At 40.8% G+C, this 20,141-nt stretch overlaps 1 protein-coding gene and 1 long non-coding RNA gene across 2 annotated transcripts in view; both read left to right on the top strand.

Moving 5' to 3' along the window:
• LOC134754496 (uncharacterized) overlaps nt 1-20,141 on the top strand; it is a 266,953-nt gene that overhangs the window by 111,433 nt on the left and 135,379 nt on the right. The window lies entirely within an intron of this gene.
• LOC134753921 (uncharacterized) lies at nt 14,608-18,331 on the top strand. Its single transcript, XM_063689897.1, has 2 exons — nt 14,608-14,884; nt 17,445-18,331. The coding sequence occupies exon 2, from the start codon at nt 17,457-17,459 to the stop codon at nt 18,165-18,167; it is 711 nt and encodes a 236-aa protein (XP_063545967.1). The 5' UTR covers nt 14,608-14,884; nt 17,445-17,456; the 3' UTR covers nt 18,168-18,331.

The raw sequence follows: 20,141 nt of genomic DNA, 5'->3' as shown, positions 1-20,141 counted from the left end.
TAATTTTAAGACTATGTGCTGTTTTCTTTGTTTTAGGGTTAAAAGGCGTAAATAAAATTACAAAGTATGCCTAAATCTATCCAATTAAATTAAATTAAATTAAATTATCGTTTATTTCGAGCTCATGGCTCATAAAATGTTAGTACTTACAATAAAACTTAAAAAACTATGTTAATGACAGTAATAATTTCTTAACTAAATTTACAGTTACTATACACTGTTACTGGGCTTGTGAAGCCCACAACAGTGCATTATGTACGGACAATCCATTCTATCCGCAATCATAGACAGGATGGTGTTGGGGCTGGCGCGCACGCGCCGTACTAGCGATGCGGCTCGCAGGCGCATTGCTGCTTTAATACAGGTTACGCGCGCCTCGGCGAACATTTGTGAGGCGCAGCAAAAGCGCGGCAGCCCCATCAACACCCGGAACGCATTATTATATTGAACTTGTAGGGCCCTGTACGACGCTTTTGTAAATTTGCTCCACAGGCTGCACGTGTAAAAAGTGGTACAAAAAGCCCTGAATAGGGTTATTTTACAGTCATTAGAGCAGCGTGCAAACCTGCGGGCAATCATATTAGCTCTTATCGACAGGGCCCTACGTTCACGGTTAATATCTGCATTGTCCTTGAGGTCGGTGGTGAGTATATGCCCTAGGTATTTATATTTAAACACTCTTTCGAGGTCCACCGAGTTCAAACGTATGGGTGGTACTTCAGATGGTAGAATAGCACCGACCCCAAAAACCATGTACTGACTTTTGCTGACATTATATCTCAGCCCGTGCGCTTGCGCATAGTCCTCACAAACCTTAAGCAGTCTCCTCATACCGCAGACTGCCGCGCTCAGCAGCACCATATCGTCGGCATAACTCAGATTGTTAACGTTAACACCATCTACGTGATAGCCTATATGCATGCTGCTGAGCGCGACAATCAGCTCATTTATATACAGGTTGAATAAAGCTGGCGAGCTCAACCCCCCCTGCCTCACACCGCATTCCATGTCATACGACTCAGATAGCGTACCAGCCCACCGAACGTAGTTGATCTGGTTTCCATACCAATATCTGAATAAAAATATGAGTTCCTGAGGTAAGTTTATTGACTCAAGTTTTTCCATAGCAGATTGTAGGAAACCAGATCAAATGCCTTTGGATAGGTCTAGGTTGTATGATGCATATACTGGCGTGATAAGACCACAAATGAAGTTCTGGAAACCGTCCATAGGCCCAAATATCTAATATTTTCAGCGACTGATTCGACTTTTTACAAAGGATTAAAACTTGTGAACGTCAGGATGACAGGACCATGAAGGCTATTTATAACGAGTGTTATTCCACGATTCAGTACCTATTTGGTACTATTTGGTACCTAACATCAAATAATTGGTACCTCGCTAAAAATCGAGAAATATTGAAAATAAAGTGGTCAGCCATTCTGACGTCAGATTGACAGTACAAAATCTAGTTCTCCATGGACTGTATAAAGGAGCCAAATCTCTATTTATGAAAAGTGTCCATCAAAAAACAGTAATTAGGCGGCGCCACCATACACCGAAATACTACCAAAAACAACCTACGTAATTTGGTCGGGTTATTTGTTGCCTTATATGGTTCATGTTATACTCATGTCCCAGAGCCTAACTAGCGCCACCGGAGAGATTAGGAACTATTATTTAAAGCTGAAAGCGGTCACTTTTGCAACAATTCTGCCATAAGAGATTGGCATCCTTTCTTTACCATCCATACAGTTCTCCTAGTTGTAGGCGTTATATCGAATCCCTCTTTTGGCAAAAATTTTGTACCTAATTAGTACCTTACATAAAGACTATTCTTATTTTATTTCGACTTATCAAAAAAAAGTTACAGTGATAATAAACTTTGTATGGGAGTGGGCATAGTGCTGCAGCCACTCAATGTGGACGGGGCCTTAAATTTTGTGCAAACAGGCTATCTCGCTTGCACATGTAATTCCGTACGGGAAATTCCGTGCGTCTGCGGCCATGGTAAGTGAGAGCGAGAAAGAGATACCTATACTGGCCGGACCAAGATTGCGGTTTGGTACGCCCGTCTGTTACATTAATTACCTAAAAAAGTTACGCCAAAAATAGTATAAAGCCCGCTTTACACATCAACGCAAATCGTAAAGGGCCCTCCACACTCGTGAGTCGATTTCGCTGAATAGCGAACTAGACTCCACCCTCGCGTTCTCGGCTTCGCGCCGTGATTCGCGCATGAGTGTGGAGGGCCCTTAACAATTTAAGGCCCCATTCGCACGAAAGCTTAAAAAGCGTTGCGTGTGCGACGCACCCATAAGTAAGAGTGAGAAAGCGATATCTCTTTCTCGCTCTTCAACGCGTTTTAAGCTCTCGTGCGAATCGGGCCTAAAGGTCCAATCAGTAGTTTCGCAGTTTATCGGGCGTATTTAAGGCGAATCGTAGCCAATTTTCCGAGTAAGTCATCAGAGGCCCTAAAACGAAAATCGAAATTTCTTTATCTGCCTCTCTGTTGCTCGAATATGCTAGAGCGATAGAGAGGTAATAACAAAATTTCGAGTGTGGAGGGGTATACCTACACAGGTTCGATAAAAATGCGCCAACAGACTCCGAAGTAAAATCGGTACGATAAATCGTTATGTCCGGGTAGTCTATAACAGGCATTTAAACAAAAAAAAAATTAAAAATAACACTTTTTAGACAAATGTTCACATCGTAACTAAACATATATAAGCATAATTATCAGTTTCAATTACGTTTAAATGTTTTTACAAATTGAAGGAATTCATGACGCGTTTTTTTTTTCAGTACAGTGAGTGTACGTACACCACACGTAACTTTTTTTTAAATTGTCTGTGGTTTATTTAAGAATTATTTCATAATGTTAACATTGTTTCAAAATGATATTAGTTGTTAATTATTGTAAATAGTTAAAAAAATTAGATCAAAAGGGCGAATCAGAGCAGTTTTGCTTAGCGATCAAAAAGAAGTATTTAAGAAGTTTAAAGAAATATTTCGAAACCAAAATGATATTCCTTCACCGCTTCAATGATGTTAGTCGGGAACTATCATACCAAATGTCGGATCGCTATACTTATCACTCAAGAAAAACTACGATTATTTTTTTGACCACAATGCAGATACTGATTCAGAGTCTGCAGATGCAACTACAACGCCAATAAAAACATATAATTGCAGAGATTTCAAGTTTTTTCTTGATATTTATTAATGGAATAAAATAAAGCCTATTGACTGCTGCGTGAAGCGGACAAAACGCCTATCTGATTTTCGTACAAAAACATTGCTTCCGAAGCATCAGTGGGCTGATCTTCTAAGAAAGGAAATTTGGAAAAAAGTGCGTTCTCCATGCAGTTGGACATTTCTCAAGTATAAAATTTAAAAAAAAGGTGAATGTGACGTGTTTTGGTTCATGTAAGCAGTGCAAAGCAACTATAGAAGTTCTAATGAATTGGCCAACTGACAAAATTGCTCACTGGATTTGCACCATACGTGATATTATCGAGGAATTTAAACACAATCCTGCAAAAAAAATTAAGATTTCATCTATAAAACGCTGTGAGCTAGGCAACTAATTAAAGTCAGAATATGCTGCGACGGTGCGTAATAGACTGAGTGATTTCATTATGGACGTTAATGACCCAGATCCGAGCCATTTACCTACGGTAGGTTGCTTGAGACAAATAAAATATGAACAACGCAAAAGCTCATATTACGATCCCAATCCATTAATTGCCTTGTGGATTATGACACGTTTACCACCATAAGAGACATGAAAAAAACGAGAAACAACCTCCAGAAAATTATCCTAAATGGTTTCATGATGTTGTAGATCGTGAAAAGTTACTAATTGACCTTACTGATGGTGACTGTAAAACACACGATAACTTGTTTTACTTTCCAGAAATTTTAAAGACTTTAACACGGTTGATGAAGCAACTCCCGTTATGGTCAAATATCATGAAAAGTACCTTTGAATCGGAAATATCGACCCTTACTTCATCTAATGTCGAGAGTTACTTTAAACTATTGAAGACATATTTATGTCAAATAAACACGACAGCAGATAAATATCGTGTAGATGAATTCATTGCAATGCATAGGGAATCAATGGCGGGTCAATTAAAAACTGCTATCAGTACGTTAAGTCAAGGTGTTACGAAACGCAAACCAAAACAAGAGAAAAATAATATTACTAAACAGAAAAATGAAATAAAAATAGATTCAGCAGTTATTTCTTTAACTGCAGAATCTATTTTTTGTGACACACCTTCACTTGTAGAAAATTGGAAAGGGTTAGCAATGTCCCGGTAGATGTCGCTGTTACCCCCATCAAACTAGCGAACGTTAGTTCAACATAGTTGTATAAGCTGTTTAACTGTTTTTGTGTTATTTCGAGGATTTGTGTGGAGATAGTAGAATAAATATACGGTTTATAATTAAACACGGTATTTTTAATAACAAAACTTCCGTGAGACACAGTCATATCATAGAGTAACTTATACTAGAGCGGTACTGTCATAGTAAATTTTGTAACCCCAGTAAATTCACTGCCATCTGTCGACACACTTTAAAACTAAAAATAAATATTTATAAAAATACGATAAAATGTATTTAAATATGGATAAATGATTTTTTTATTTGCATTAATTATTTTTACATGATTTTGACCCATGTTCTTTCACTGGTATGCGTTAAAATTATAAATAACAAACGAAACAGTCAACGAGTGTAGGCCAAAACTAGTGGCGCCATCTGATCGAGAATCAAATTTTCGTGATTTTCGAGGCACGTTTTTTCCTTAGATTGTATCCATCTATTACGGAGTTATATCTATCTTTGATCTTTGGTCATATTAAATATATTAATAACGGGTCACTCACGTGTTTTAAGTCGAAAACGCTCGACATGTTTCTGTCGCCTGTCGCCTGTCAGGCGCCGGTCCGTCACCGTCGACGCAAGCTCCTGATGACGCTACTCGGTACGGAGTGAAACATGTCGAGCGTTTTCGACTTAAAACACGTGAGTGACCCGTTATTAATATATTTAAACACGGTATTTATTCTTGCTTCCCCTTCGAGACCCTGGTGCAAAATTGTACATGGTCCTTCGAACCGGATAGCCTTTTTGAAGCCAAATTGGAGTGGCGTTTTTGGGAGACAGTGCGGACTACACTTCGCGTCTCGTGCTTAGCAGTGGTTCGCTGCTTCAAAGGCCGGGAAAGGTTGCAGCTAACTGAGGTTGCCAACGCCATCTAGCGTTGGATAGCTGGCGGTTTCCTGCAAAATCAAATTAAGGTTTGGAGCATCGAAATGACAGGATCACGCATCCCATTAATTCCATTTTCGGGATAGTAAGGCAAAGCCGAAGTGGAGCTACGCGGGTCCGAGCTATAACTAAATAAGTTTGAACCTTGCCGGTATTGTCCGTAAGACGTATATAAACACATGCGGCATACGCAATTTGACTAATCTGCAAATCCGTGAACTTCGATTTAATCGAAGTCGTCAGTATTAAAAATATGACGCGGATATGAAATTTGAGATAAGAGCGGGAGCTCGCGAACAAAACTCGTCCATGAGTTAACTATATCGATAGGGATTTCTGAGTCGCACGGAACCTTTGCTAACCATAGCAATTGAATTAAATGTTTGGCAAACAATGTTACCGGAGATAATAACCCGAGGGGGTCGTAAATTTTTGCAATTTCAGATAGGATTGCCCGCTTCGTGCTGGCCTGAGAAGTACCTTGTACTTTGAAACTAAATGAGTCTGATCCCGGATTCCATTGAAGTCCAAGGACTTTGACCCCTTTATCATTTTCCATTTCGGCAAAATGAACATTTTCGCGCCGCTCACCATGAGAATGTGGGGATCGCGTAGCAGCGAGAATAATGGGCGAGTTACTTTGCCATTTACGTAATTCAAACCCGGCCGTGGCACAAATACCTATCAGCTCCTGCTGCAGAGCGAGGGCCTCGGCTGTGGTATCTGCACCGGTTACCACATCGTCGACAAAGACGTCATTTAGTAAGACTGGTAAGGCGTGCGGGAAACGCTCAGCTTCGTCGTGAGCCAGCTGTTTTATTGTGCGTAATGCGACATAAGGGGAACTACTTACACCGAATGTAACGGTATGATACGAAGCCTATAATCGCGCAGAGGTTCATCGGGCGATTGGCGCCAAAGGATGCGCTGAAAGTCCCTATCACTTTCACGCACAAGAATATTGCGATACATCTGTTTGATGTCGGAACAAAATGCAATGTTATGCACTCGAAATTTTAGAAGAACGTCAACGATGTCTAAGTGTAACTTAGGACCCGTTAACAGTGTCGTTCAAGGAGTGTCCACTTGTCGTGCGACACCCAGTGTCGTAAACTACGCGCGTGTGGGTAGTTTCGGAAATTTTTGACACAGAATGGTGGGGTATGTAGTAACTCGCGCCAGCGGGGGGGTTATCGTCCGCGAGCTCCATGTGGTTGAGATCCACGTACTCTTGGAGGCAAGCGTGATAATCCGCCTTCAACTGGGGGTTACGTTCTAGACGGTATTCCAATTTATGGAATCGTGCTAGAGCAATTTGCCGAGACTCACCAAGCGGCGGTGCATCGGGCTTGAATGGCAGAGCGACAACTTATCGCCCTGTTTCATCGCGCGTATGCGTCTTTTGAAAAAAGGATTCGCATAGCTTTTCTTCGGGAGTGTAACTCCGCATCTCTGGTACTGACTCCAGCTCCCAAAACTTCTGAAGGTTGTCGTTGTCGAACGACGTAAAACAAGTATGGCGTGGAGTCGAAACATTGGAAGTAAAGTTCACTTTACCTCCTAGCAAATAACCAAACACACTATTTATTGCGGTGGGCGTTCCAGGTTTACCCCTGACAATGCCATCGCAAACAATATCCATGAAAATGTCCTCGCCGAGTATCATATCAACCGGCTGAGGTTTATGAAATTCAGGGTCGGCTAAATCGAGTCCCTGCAAATGAGGCCAATCAGCGAGAGGTGCTAGTGGTACACTAGGCATTTGGCGGGTTAACTTCGCCAGAATAGACGCCTCTAATGGAACGATAGGATTATATTTCTCAAGCTTCATTCTTCAGATATAAAAACCAGGTAGTCCTTTAACCTACTAGGCAACTCATCGCATGTTTAAAGTGGGTAGCAAAAACTTTAACTCAAACAGGTCTATCCCTACTTTTCCCCTTAGTCTTCATGGGGCGCGCGGCTTGCCGCCATTGCTCATTCTTTATTCTTGCGAGGCAACGAACGCACGTAAAATCATAATTTTGTTTCAAAGTTAGTGCAGTCATTATACGATTTATACGAGAATACGACACGTAAGCTGTGGGATTATTCGTTTCGTATTCGTTGTGCAATATATTTGTTATTAAAATTGTTCATCATCCTGGAGGTTAGTCGAGAACTAACACGAAGGAATAAATCATCCTGGGGGTTGGTCGAGAATCAACACGAAGGAATAAATCATCCTGGGGGTTGGTCGTGAACCAACACGAAGGAAAAAATTATCTTGGGGGTTGGTCGTGAACCAACACGATGGAAAGTCTGTTCGTACTTCGAACACCGATTGCGCCCGGGGTTTGGTCGTGAACCAACCAAAGGTTTAATTTAGATCGGACAGCGCGCAACGAAACAAAGGGCCCTAAATAATCATATTGTGTTGTGTTAAAGAGACGAGGGAGGCTTTCTTTTTATTTGGTTTTAGATGGCCCAACAGAAGAAACTCAAGAAAAATTGCCGAGTGATAATAGATTCTTCAGATCCTGAAGAAAAATCAGATACTTACTTAAGTGTAACTATTTTAACTATTTTTGTAAAAAACTTACACTTTGTGATCAAATACCTTGCACTTACTTAGTACCGCGCGGGCCGTGAGTCCACGACTGGTAACTATAAACCTGGGGGGCGGCCTAGAGTCGTCACGAAGATAGAACTTGCTTGGGGTTGGCCGTGAGTCAACACGATAGCAATGCATAACACAATTTAATAAATCTATAGCGGTTCTCGATCAAAACCACGCACATTTTAAAACACCAAGTTCAAGTTTTTCTATGTGCAATAAAGAATTATCTTTTAAGTTCAAGTTCAAATATACTTTATTCATGTATAGGCCTATCTATGTAATCTAAAACCTTACGGGTTTTATTTTGAAAAACATTCGAAGACTACCCTCGAATTAAAAATATTTCTTTTAAATTTTTTCACCAGCGCTCCGCGGTTCATTTTTGATTTGTGCGTGTCAGAGACACGTCGGTCTAGCTGCCGAAACGTTCGGCACAAGACTACATTGCCTTTTAAAATAAATCCTTACATATAAAATATATTTGGATTTTTAATATCCAATTATATGTGACAATAAATTTTACTCACACCTAACCCATAGGTACGGTACTTTTATCCGCCCAGAGGTTGAATTTGAATAAACACGAGACTACCTCGTAAATTTATAATTGAAACAATACAATAGTACCTATATTGTTTTTATATTACCCACATAAGTATAACTTGTCTCTAAAATTGGGAATTGCTAAATAGGTGTACCTACATCACGTCACGTGATGTGAATCTGATCGAAATTCCTAAACTTAAGCTGGATAAAATCTCTTTTACCACAAATGAAATGGAATAAACTAAGTGGTAATACCCTGCACAATGCATATATTTTGGTGACGATTTTTGAATGTTTATATATGCATATAACCATACAAATTATTGGGATACGTACGCTAATATTGTTATGGGATATATAAAAATATAAATATATTTATAATACCGTGATCGCTTAAAGGCATAGGCGATGTCAGTATCTAAGTACCTTGTGTCTGTTTAAAAATATGATTTTACTTTTTTAAGTGATATTGAATAATTAAATAATTTGAATCATCCAATTGTAACAAAGACACCTAACTGAATTGAATTACAGGAAAATGGGTTTATTCATCATTATCTATCTAATAAACCCAATGAAACAATTTGTGAGTACTGAATATGAAAGAAAGAAAGAAAGAAAATAACTTTATTTTGCATGAAATATGGTACAAAAGGTGGTCAGACAATATTATACATAAGTAACACATATTTCACCAGCATCTGGCATGCAAAAAACTAAACTTACAACGAAAGCTAAGAAACAAACGCAAACACGTTTTACGCTTATTTCTTCATAAATACAAGTTCATGCCGAAGCCTGACAAAGTGACCATTAGAGTACCATCTAACTGAGTTAATGATAAAGCGGTTTCGGTACAATTTGGCTAAATACACACACGAATATATTTGTTCGCATCTCTCACAGATATTTAATATTTATTTTTATGGTCGTAAATAATGGGTAACTAGGTAAATACCTATTAACCTGTATCAAAACTACAAAACGATTACCTTCCGATTATCTTTTAAAGGATTTTAATTTTATTAATAAATGATTGTATTGCATTGTATTGATCACCCTCAGATTATGCACATAAAAATATAAATACATAATTAAGAAGCTAATAGAAACCGTAAAAAATCAATAAATGACTAATGCACCTATGGTTCAACTCTCATGTGTCGGTCGCGATACTCTTTCAGCTATCATCAATACGATGTTACCATGCAATACGTTTTTGCCAAGTTTAAAATATATGTGCCTTGATATTATAAGTTTAGTAACTGTAGTTGGTGGGGACCCACCACTTGCAATACCGCTATGTCATTAATATAGCACATTCATGACATAAGTCATGGATTAAAATATTAAGATGAATCCACTTAATATAATATTTGTTTTCTGAACTCAACAATACAACCATAGTAGCAATACAGCAAAGGCAATTTTTATTATTATTCCGGCTTTAATGTTTACATTTTAAAAATATACAACATTACGTCGCACAGTCTTTCGTTCCTTGCAGAGCGAATACTTGAATGGAGGGCATAAGTTTTTAGATTTGATGCTTAATATCTGAATTTCTGTGGATTGATATTCATTTCATTTCATTGATTGCGTGGTTGATTGCTGTGCTTGTCCCGTTCGCGTTGCGAGAATAGAAGCCGCTACACCATTATTTGTGAAAATATGGTCAATCGCGCCTTGCGGTCAATAATAGTAATTTAAATAAAATAAAAAAGGTTCATATCATTTATATATTCTATTTAAAGGTACTCGTCACATGCAGCTATTTATAAATATATACTAAATTAATTCCTAATGATGTTTGTTAAACGCTGATTTTACCTACTCAGGTTTAACTGGATATTATTATGCATTTTAATAGCTCGAATATATGTACATTAGGTACGTACATATAATTAAATGATAAATAAATATTCTGTTACCATTAATGGACCTTGGACCATTCATTATATGTAATATGAGCGCAATAATAAACATTTGAGTTTGAGTAAATTACAATCTTATTTGAAAAATTACTTCGAAAGCTGAGTAGACTGCTAGTCTTATAAATTATTTTTGTTTAGAATACCTTTGGTGATGCCACACATATGACATGCTTTATGCTTAATAACTGAACAGAAAGCATAATTTATGCACGTTCATATATTTTTTAGATTTCAGGAACGTGGTGCATTTTTTAATTTGATAAAAATCAAAATATAAACGACGTTAGACATGTTTCGAGCAAATACATGTTTTTTTGTTAAGTTGAAGCTCTCGAAAACGCGCGCTAGGCCGCGTGAGTCTTTGTCCATTGCACGTCGTGTCACTATTCGTTGATCAGGAGCTGCTGTAAGCCGATTTGCGCGTGCACGCGCCTAATAACTGAATTTTCTCATTGTCGTCGTCTGCTCAGAGATCATCGTAAACAGGATGAGTCGGCGTGAGACAGACATCACACGGCCTACGCGTCATAAGCGTCAAGACGCGGGGAAAGACATCACAGCCACAGCGTATCCCACCCTGTCTGGAGGTAACGCTGGGTTGTATCGTTAGCCTAAATTACGTCTTATCTTCGTAGATAATTACACTTAGACGAGCCTGAATCTTGTCATCAATAGTGTACTGTTCTGAGCGTTCAAAAATTCCGTATCGCGGACAAGCACTGCCAGTGAATTTTAATACATTTCACAAAAGGACATATGTCTTATGAGTTTACTCGTATTAAACTTTTTCAAATCGAATTAAACTTAATGCAAAGTTGACCACTAATTGTATGGAATCTTAGTCAACTAGGTTTTATGAAGAACAAATTAGATTTTGTTTAAATATCCTAATACGTGAAAGTATATATATATATACAACCTGGCTATACCTAATATATGTATACCTTTTTGAACCTGCATTGCTAAACTTTCCCGTGCTTCTTAACAATGCCTTATAACTCAATTGGAACAGTAAACTTGTGTATAACATACACATATGTACATGGTAGATAATTATTCATACAAATATGTTTTCAGAAATAAATATGCTATGATAATATTGAGAATGGGAAAGAATGCAGCAAAACTCAACTCTTAACATCTACCTGGTTTTTATATCTGAAGAATGAAGCTTGAGAAATATAATACATGATCAAACGAACTTCAAAGTGAAGTTCGATCAGTATTATATGAGTAAGCTTCATTCGAAGATATAACTACCCTCCCTCCCCTATACCCGGAAAGAAAGTTTTGCTTTAGAAAGTAAAGTCTCTAAAAATAATGAGCAATGGCGGCAAGCCGCGCGCCCCATGAAGACTAAGGGGAAAAGTAGGGATAGACCTGTTTGAGTTAAAGTTTTTGCTACCCACTTTAAACATGCGATGAGTTGCCTAGTAGGTTAAAGGACTACCTGGTTTTTATATCTTCGAATGAAGCTTACTCATATAATACTGATCGAACTTCACTTTGAAGTTCGTTTGATCATGTATTTTGTTTGCCCTTAGGCGAAATTGAGCACACAAAGGTACCCCTATTTATTATAATAATAATAATAAATACCCCTAGGTTTCAGCGGCAAGTCGCTGATACCGAGCAGCGGCTCGCTAACATGTTGCCGCGGCAAATTAAGGCGCTGCATACACGATTCTGTAATCAGAGCTGCTTGTGAACCCCCATCTATCATACAGCGAATAGTAGCAATTTTATTGCCTTCGTAATAAAGGTCCACCAATGCTGTTGACAATAGAACCGTGCTAGGCAGCTTACCCAAAATGCCTAAACTCTGAGGTGCGTTTACGCCGTGGACTGCGGACGGGCTATTCGTGCCAGGCTGCTCCGTAAGAGCGAGCGAAACAGCAACGGAATCCGCAGCTTCGTTGATAGGCGATCGCGGAATGTTTGATTCTAAATGAATCAACGTATGGTGTCGTTTATTACACTTACGACACTTAAAACTTGATCTACAATTCCTTAAGTCGTGCCCGGGGCATAAACAATTGTAACATACATTATTTGTTTGAACAAATGCAAATCTATCTTTTACTGCTAAATCCAAAAACTGCAAACATTTACTAAGTGTGCATTATTTTACACTTCAAGCAAGATCGAACCTTATTTGTATCGTCGTAAGGTCGACTTTGGGCTGACGCCGTACGAGTAGCAAACACATGTTTATTATGGCTTGATTGACTTGCATTTAAATTTGTGTTATTTTTACCACTTAAGGAATTGTTTCGAGTGGACTGTGTATTAGAAACTGAAATCATCTGTTCCGCCGAAAGTTCGCGTTGAGGAAAGTAATTAGGCTTTGAACTTTAGGTATTTCACTCGGGTTGGTTAAAGAACGTTCATATTCTTTTCGCGTATTGACGGGAATCTTACGTAATAATAAATTTAACAGAACGAAGTCCCATTCTTTAACCGGAAAGTCCATTACTTCCAACGCCTTTATGTTTTCCTGATAAACATTTAGTAAATTGCGGATAGCAACAGCTGAGCGCGCGGAACAAATGATGCAATAATGCGTTTATTGTCATAACGGGATTTTAGAATATCGAGCGCAATTGAATAATTACTTTCCGTTATGGGAATTGATTTAATCAGATTATGTGGCTCGTTTTTGACTGAAAGTAACAAATACCTAAACTTCTCCGCATCCGTGTAGGCATTGTTATTGTGTACCAGCGATTGAAATAAATCTAAAAAGGCAGGCCAACCAGTCGGTTCGCCATGATATTCGGGAAGCGATAGTTTAGGTAAATTTCGATAATCGTTTTTCTAAGCGTTTCGTTGGGGGTCAGCGCCCGACTCGCGCGACGCCTTTCTACGTCTACCTCCTTTAGGTTATTTAAATGGATAACTATCGCGTAATACAAGTCATTAAAATCGTTACGAATCTTAATATTAGCTTCTTTGTTGAAACTTTGCAATTTATTTAACGCTTTTTCGATTTTAGTTTGAATCTTAGTAAACTTTCGCTGATGCACAGTTAAATCTGTGGTTCTTGAACGAAATTGATCTGTATTTGTCGCTGCGAATTGTAATGTTCTCTTTAATTCGTCGAGAATTAAATCTCGTTCGAATATGTGTTGTGTAATACACGATGTGTCGGCTTCAGTAAGGCCTTCTGTAGGGTTAGGAACCATTTTGCGAAGCAAAGATGGCGGAAATGACAATACTAAATTGAACTACAAACGTGTCTTAACGAAAAACTGGGTACGTAATACCGCAAAATACAAGAGCAACACAAACAGAGAAAGAAATATCCGGCTCGAACGGATCATCCTTTGTACCATCCGGATGTAATGTAAGGTATCTCAGTTTATTGTTTGGATTTTTTAGTCGGTTCGATTCCCAGGCGAGACAAGCGAATTTCAAAAAACCTTTGAATGCAGTTTTGTTTCTTTTTAAAAATAAAATGATCTAACTTAAGGTTTTAAGGCACTACCTTCAGGGCCCATAAAAATTTCCACACTGTATATTCAGAGCACGTCTTATTCTCAACTGTTAGACATTGGACTAATATAACTTGATCCCAAGTTTCCTTACAATTATACGTAATCGAGGGCCAGGTTATACTGGTTTCATGTCGCGATGCGCTCGCTGACAAATACCAAGCGGTACAAATTGCTGACATTTGCGTCTTTTCATTCTCACAGCTCCCGCTACTAAAAGCATCGGATGACAGGATCGTTGAAAAGGGACAAACATATCGTTTGACGTTACGTTACTCTTCTCGTGAATTGTCAAAATTTAAAATTCGAAACTAGCTTTATAATTTGTCCGGGCGGCTATTCGAAGTATAACTAAGTGGACGGTCCTTACTAACCAGTAAGATTCAGATCAAGCATAATAGATAGTTGTAAGACTTCAACGGTCTATTTATATCTGACACAGCATCCAGTATTCTAAACGTTTTGTGAATAGATATAAAAATTTGACAGCTATTGTTTTTCGTATAAAGACAGACACTTAATGCATTGAACTATTGAACCTTAACGCAATGCCATAAGGTATACTTTCCTAATATACCTTGGGGCTAATTCGAACTTTGTTATTAAAGATGTCATTTTTTTAATTTGCGTGTGCGTTTCGCTCGTACTAGTTAAAATATGTTTTGGTGCGAGCGAGACGGTCGGGCGAATGATAACAAAATGATATATTATTGACATCTTAAATAAAGTTGGGAGGGAGGGGCACGAATAACATCTTAGTGTCCCGGCTTATCTCGCCTGCAAGTGGTCCTCCTGCTGTTTAACGGAAGAGATAGCAACAGAGAAGGAAAACTTGAAACAGACCCGGCTCGGTGCCAGCTGTTATGCACCTTCAGCCAATCCGACTCCGCGCGTATTGACTTGTCTTTCCCGCGGATCTAGTCGGTGAGGTCGAGAGAAAGCCACAGGTCTTGGGCAACCCTGTGTCTCTTCGTTTGTGTCCCAGGCGATGCAGTGTCTGTGGAGAGGAAACTTCACCCGCGTTGGTTCGCCGCGTGGAAAACAACACGGGGAGTGGCAGTGACCAGTAATAAGTCCAAACAGATAGGCGTAAGTTAGGACGCTAGGGGTCACTCCTGACAGTGGAAGGGTCCATCGTAGGCCCACTGATCAGTTACCGCCCGCTTAAGCCGGGCAGCCCTCGGCCAGTTAGGTACTGATCCGCCTCGGTGCCGGTCTACTCCTTTTGGGTGTAGGAAGCACTAACCTTCAACTAGACGACCGGCGTCGTAACGCACTTCACCTGCTGAAAATCAGTCAACAAGAAACAATACAACCCGCTTATCCATGCGCATTGCGACATGGAATGTCCGTACTATGAGGACAGGCCTCCCGGACACCGTGGGAGGCTCAAGTAGCAGCAACGCATGCGACCTGCGTAAGACGGCTGTAATCAGCATGGAATTAGATAGGCTTAACATATCAATAGCAGCCCTTCAAGAAACCAGGCTACCTGATGAAGGCTCACTGCGCGAGGCGCAATACACGTTCTTTTCTTAGGGGTAAGGGGGCTGATGCTATTCGTGAGCACGGTGTTGGCTTCGCCGTTCGTAATGATTTACTAAGGGCAATCGAAAAGCCCCATGGCGTTTCCGAGCGTATAATGGTGTTGCGAGTTAACACAACCAGCGGCTACATTACAATCATCTCCGCGTACGCTCCAACACTACCATCAACGGACGAGGCCAAGGCCCAATTTTACGATCAACTTCATGAAACAGTGCGCGGTGTAAAATCTTCCGATCGCCTGTATATTCTAGGCGATTTTAACGCCAGAATCGGTCAAGACCGTGGTGCGTGGCTGAACTGTATTGGTGAACATGGTATCGGTAAACAAAACGAAAATGGTCAGCGTCTGTTAGAGTTTTGTTCTCGAATCCTACTATGCGTCACCAATACATATTTTAAGGGAAAATTATCTCGCAAGGTTTCATGGAAACACCCTCGCTCGGGTCATTGGCATCAGCTGGATATGATCCTCTCCAGAAAGAAAGACCTACGCGAAACACTCCACACCCGAACCTTTCACAGTGCAGAATGTGACACCGATCACTCCTTGGTGGTGGCGCGCGTTGCCTTCACTCAGAAGAAAATCCATTCGTCCAGACCTCCTGGTAAGAAGAAAGTCAATATTCTGAATACCAGGAACGACGAGATGGTCAGTGAATTTAGGGAGTTTGTAAAGGGCGCGCAATTAACCTGGAGTGAGAATGCACTAGTAGACGACATGTGGAGGAGCGTCAGAACGATGTTGACAGACACTGCTTGTTCAGTTTTCGGTTACCAGGAAACTAAAACCCAGGATTGGTTCGCTGAAAACTCGGAGCATTTAAAACCTCTTCTTGACTCCAAGCGTGAAGTTGCACTGAAACACCGCATGAAGCCCACGCCGGAAACACGGGAAAACCTAAGGGACGCCACGTCGACGTTGCAGCGCAGTGCACGTCACTTCGCAAATGTGTACGGGACGAATGTGTGCGTGAATATCCAAAAGTGCGTCGACGCCGGTAACTTCAGCGGTGTTTACTCGAGTATCAAGCAGGTTCTAGGTCCTGTGCCTAAGAAAACAGCCCCTCTTAAAGAAGTGGATGGTAGTGTCATAACCGATAGCTGCCGTCAACTCGGACGATGGGTGGAACATTATACCGAAGTCTATTCGAATCCGATTGCTATTAACTCAGAGGCCTTGGTACACACGCCAAAACTAGCAGTTTGGTTCGAACTAGATGCACCACCCTCCGTAGAGGAATTTCAAAGAGCTGTAAAGCAGCTGAAACGCGGAAATAGTCCAGGCAGTGATGGCACTCAAGCCGACATCATAAAACTCGAGTGTATGGGCCCAATTCTGCATAGTCTGTTGTAGAAATGCTGGGAGGAAGGAAAATTCCCACAGGATATGCGCGATGCTAACATCATCACGTTGTACAAAGGGAAAGGAGACCGCGGTGATTGCAACAATTACCGGGGCATTTCCCTCCTTAGTATCGTGGGCAAGTTGTTCGGTAGGGTAGTACTATTAAGGCTACAACAACTTGCCAATCGCGTATATCCCGAAAGTCAGTGTGGATTCCGTGCCCAGCGTTCCACAACGGACATGATCTTTACACTTCGGCAAATCCAAGAAAAGTGCAGAGAGCAGAAAACACCTCTGGTGGTCGCATTCGTTGACCTGAATAAGGCCTTCGACACAGTTAGCCGAGAAGGGCTTTATTTCGTACTGGAACACATAGGATGCCCACCTAAACTCTTGAGTCTTGTGAAGTCCTTTCACGAAGGTATGCAAGGAGCTGTAGTGTTTGACGGTACCGTGTCTGACCCGTTCTTTATGTGAAGAGGTGTTCGGCAAGGCTGCGTACTGGCGCCTACCCTGTTTGGTATATTCTTTTCGTTACTGCTGAAAACTGCTTTCGGTGACGACCAACAGGGTATCCATCTGCATACGAGGGCTGATGGAAAACTTTATAACGTTTCCCTTCTCAAATCTAAGCGTAAACTAGCTTGCTCTTTGCTGATGACGCAGCCTTCGTCGCCACATCGCAGTTTGAGCTTCAAACTATTATGGACAAGTTTTCTCGTGCCTGTGCTCTGTTCTCGATGTCCATCAATCCCCGGAAAACTGTTGTGCTGGCTCAAGGGTGTGCAGAAATACCGACAATCCTGTTGGAGGGCGCCCCGCTGGATTCAGTCGACAAGTTTTGCTACCTCGGGTCGACTGTGTCTAGCAATATCTCACCGGATGCAGAAATCGACGTTCGAATCGGAAAAGCCGCAACGATGTTTGGGAAGTTGAGTGCAAGAGTATGGCAAAACAAACATCTAACCAGGAAAACCAAGATGGTTGTTTATCAAACGTGCATCCTGAGCATAGTCTTGTACGGGGCTGAGACCTGGACATCGTATGCCAAGCACGAACGTCGTCTCAACGCTTTCCATATGCGCTGCATCAGGAACATATTGGGCATATCTTGGAAGGACAGGGTCACGAACGAGAGGGTTCTTGAGATTGCTCAGCTGCCCAGCCTCTTTGCGCTGCTAAAGCAGAGACGCTTACGCTGGCTGGGGCATGTGCATCGTATGCAACCTTCTCGTTTGCCGCGGCGTGTTTTGCTTGGCGCCATAGCTGATGCCAAGAGAAGCGTCGGTCGACCGATGCTACGGCATAAGGACTGCGCCAAGCGAGACATGCACGCCTTCAACATCCCGGTTCATCAATGGGAGAAGCTTGCCGAGGACAGAGATAAAGTGGCGCAAACTGGTGTCCGACGGTAGTAAAATCCACGATGACGCTTAGTTTAAGACACTCGCCAGTAAGCGAGCCAAGCGTCATCAGCGCGACAACTGTTCGCCACGGGCACACTACACCTGCCTGTCTTGCGGTCGTGGTTGCCGCTCCCGTATTGGCTTACACAGCCATGTGAAACGTTGTCACCCTACCTGACACTGTCTATATGGTCTGCAATAGACTGAAAGGCCTATGATAATGAAATAAAGTTCGAATTGGCCTCTGTGAATGCCTGGAAATACCGCATACTTTTTTAATTTTTTATGCTGGAAATTGATTTAATTATCGAGAGAAAAATGAATATGTTATTCTTCCATAACTTGTGCAGTTACTGGCAAAAAACTAGAAATGTCCATTAATTGTGCAGAACATTATTTGCTGTTTGTTTCCAAAATCTTGCTGCTATTCTACAAATATAGTAGTGACTCGGGAGATTTTTAAACATGATCGATACAACTACTTCATAACCACCATAGTAAACTTTTCTCTCGGTGTGGGAGTTCCTCGGTCATGAAAAACTTACAAAATAATAATTCGTTTCAATAAATCTATAATTTACATTATTGTCGAGAGATATTCTGACCGTGTAGTCGTATAAGCTTCTTAACCCATTCTACGAAAAATATCTTATGTGGGAATTATTGTTTAAGTAGTATAAAAGATTAAAAAAAAGTTTTATTTCTCAAAAACGGGAACTGATATCAAGTTGTTACTTTACAGACGGGTATTCAATATGATATAGAATTAACCCATGTAGAAAAATTTGAGTGTGCATTTAATGTAACTTAAACTTTATATTGACTCCACTACTAGAATATTCTCGGAATACAAAATAAAATGGTAAGTCTGTAACAGACGAATAAATTAAATTAAATTAAATTATTTATTCAACGACCAACTAGGATCAATCAGTGTTAGTAATGCTTATGGGTAATCTTATACTACGGTTAGTAACAGCAAAATTATTAATTATATTATTATCAATTCCGTATTACATATTTATTTACATATTTAAATATTTATAAGTTCCTGCGCACATGAATGAGGCAGCAGTTGGTCAAATAAACACCGTCAACCCTGTCTGCAATCATGGTCAGGATGCTGTTGGGGCTAGCCCGGACTCTGCGCACCAGGGAGGTTGCTCTCTTGCGCATAGTGGTGTAGAAGCAGTCTACCCGCGCCTCCGCGAACATCCCTGACGCGCTACAGAACCTAGGCAGCCCCATCAGCACCCTGTACGCGTTATTATATTGAACGCGCAGAGCGTTGTACCGTTTACGCGTATAGTCTGCCCACAGACTGCTGGTGTAGAAGGAAGTACAATAGGCTCTAAAGAGACTGAGTTTTACCTCCCTCGAGCAGTGAGCAAATCTGCGGGCTATCATATTCGCTCTGACGGACAACGCTCTGCGCTCGCGCTCAATGTCGTCGTCGTCTTTGAGGTCGGATGTCACCACATGACCTAGATATTTAAATTTATCGACAACTTTTAGTGATTGGCCATATAGTTTAACAGGTGGAAACAGCGGTGGGCTTTTACCCTTAACCCTAAAGACGACACACTCGCTTTTCTTAGAATTATAAATTAGCCCATGGCTCGCTGCGTATCGCTCGCAAATGGAGATGAGCTTGGCAAGTCCACACGCTGAGGCGCTCAGCAACACCATGTCGTCAGCGTAGCTTAAATTATTAACGCTCACTCCATCTACATGGCAACCGACACGGGTGTTACTGAGCTCCTCTATAAGCGCGTTCATATAGAGGTTGAACAGCTTAGGCGAGGTCAACCCGCCCTGCCTCACTCCGCACTCAAGTCCATACGGCTGTGAATATGTATCCGCCCATCTGACCACATTGACCTGGTTATGGTACCAATATTTAAAAATACTACTAACCTCGGCCGGCATTTCCAAACTATCTAGCTTTTGCCACAAGATGTTATAATTAACCAGGTCAAATGC

This window comes from Cydia strobilella, chromosome Z, assembly GCF_947568885.1.
Source record: "Cydia strobilella chromosome Z, ilCydStro3.1, whole genome shotgun sequence".
Lineage (NCBI taxonomy): Eukaryota > Metazoa > Arthropoda > Insecta > Lepidoptera > Tortricidae > Cydia > Cydia strobilella.
This window is presented reverse-complemented; position numbering and strand designations above follow the sequence as displayed.

Coding starts and splice junctions, on each gene's coding strand:
- LOC134753921 (XM_063689897.1), top strand. CDS start 17,457: ATGGACAAGTTTTCTCGTGCCTGTGCTCTGTTCTCGATGTCCATCAAT.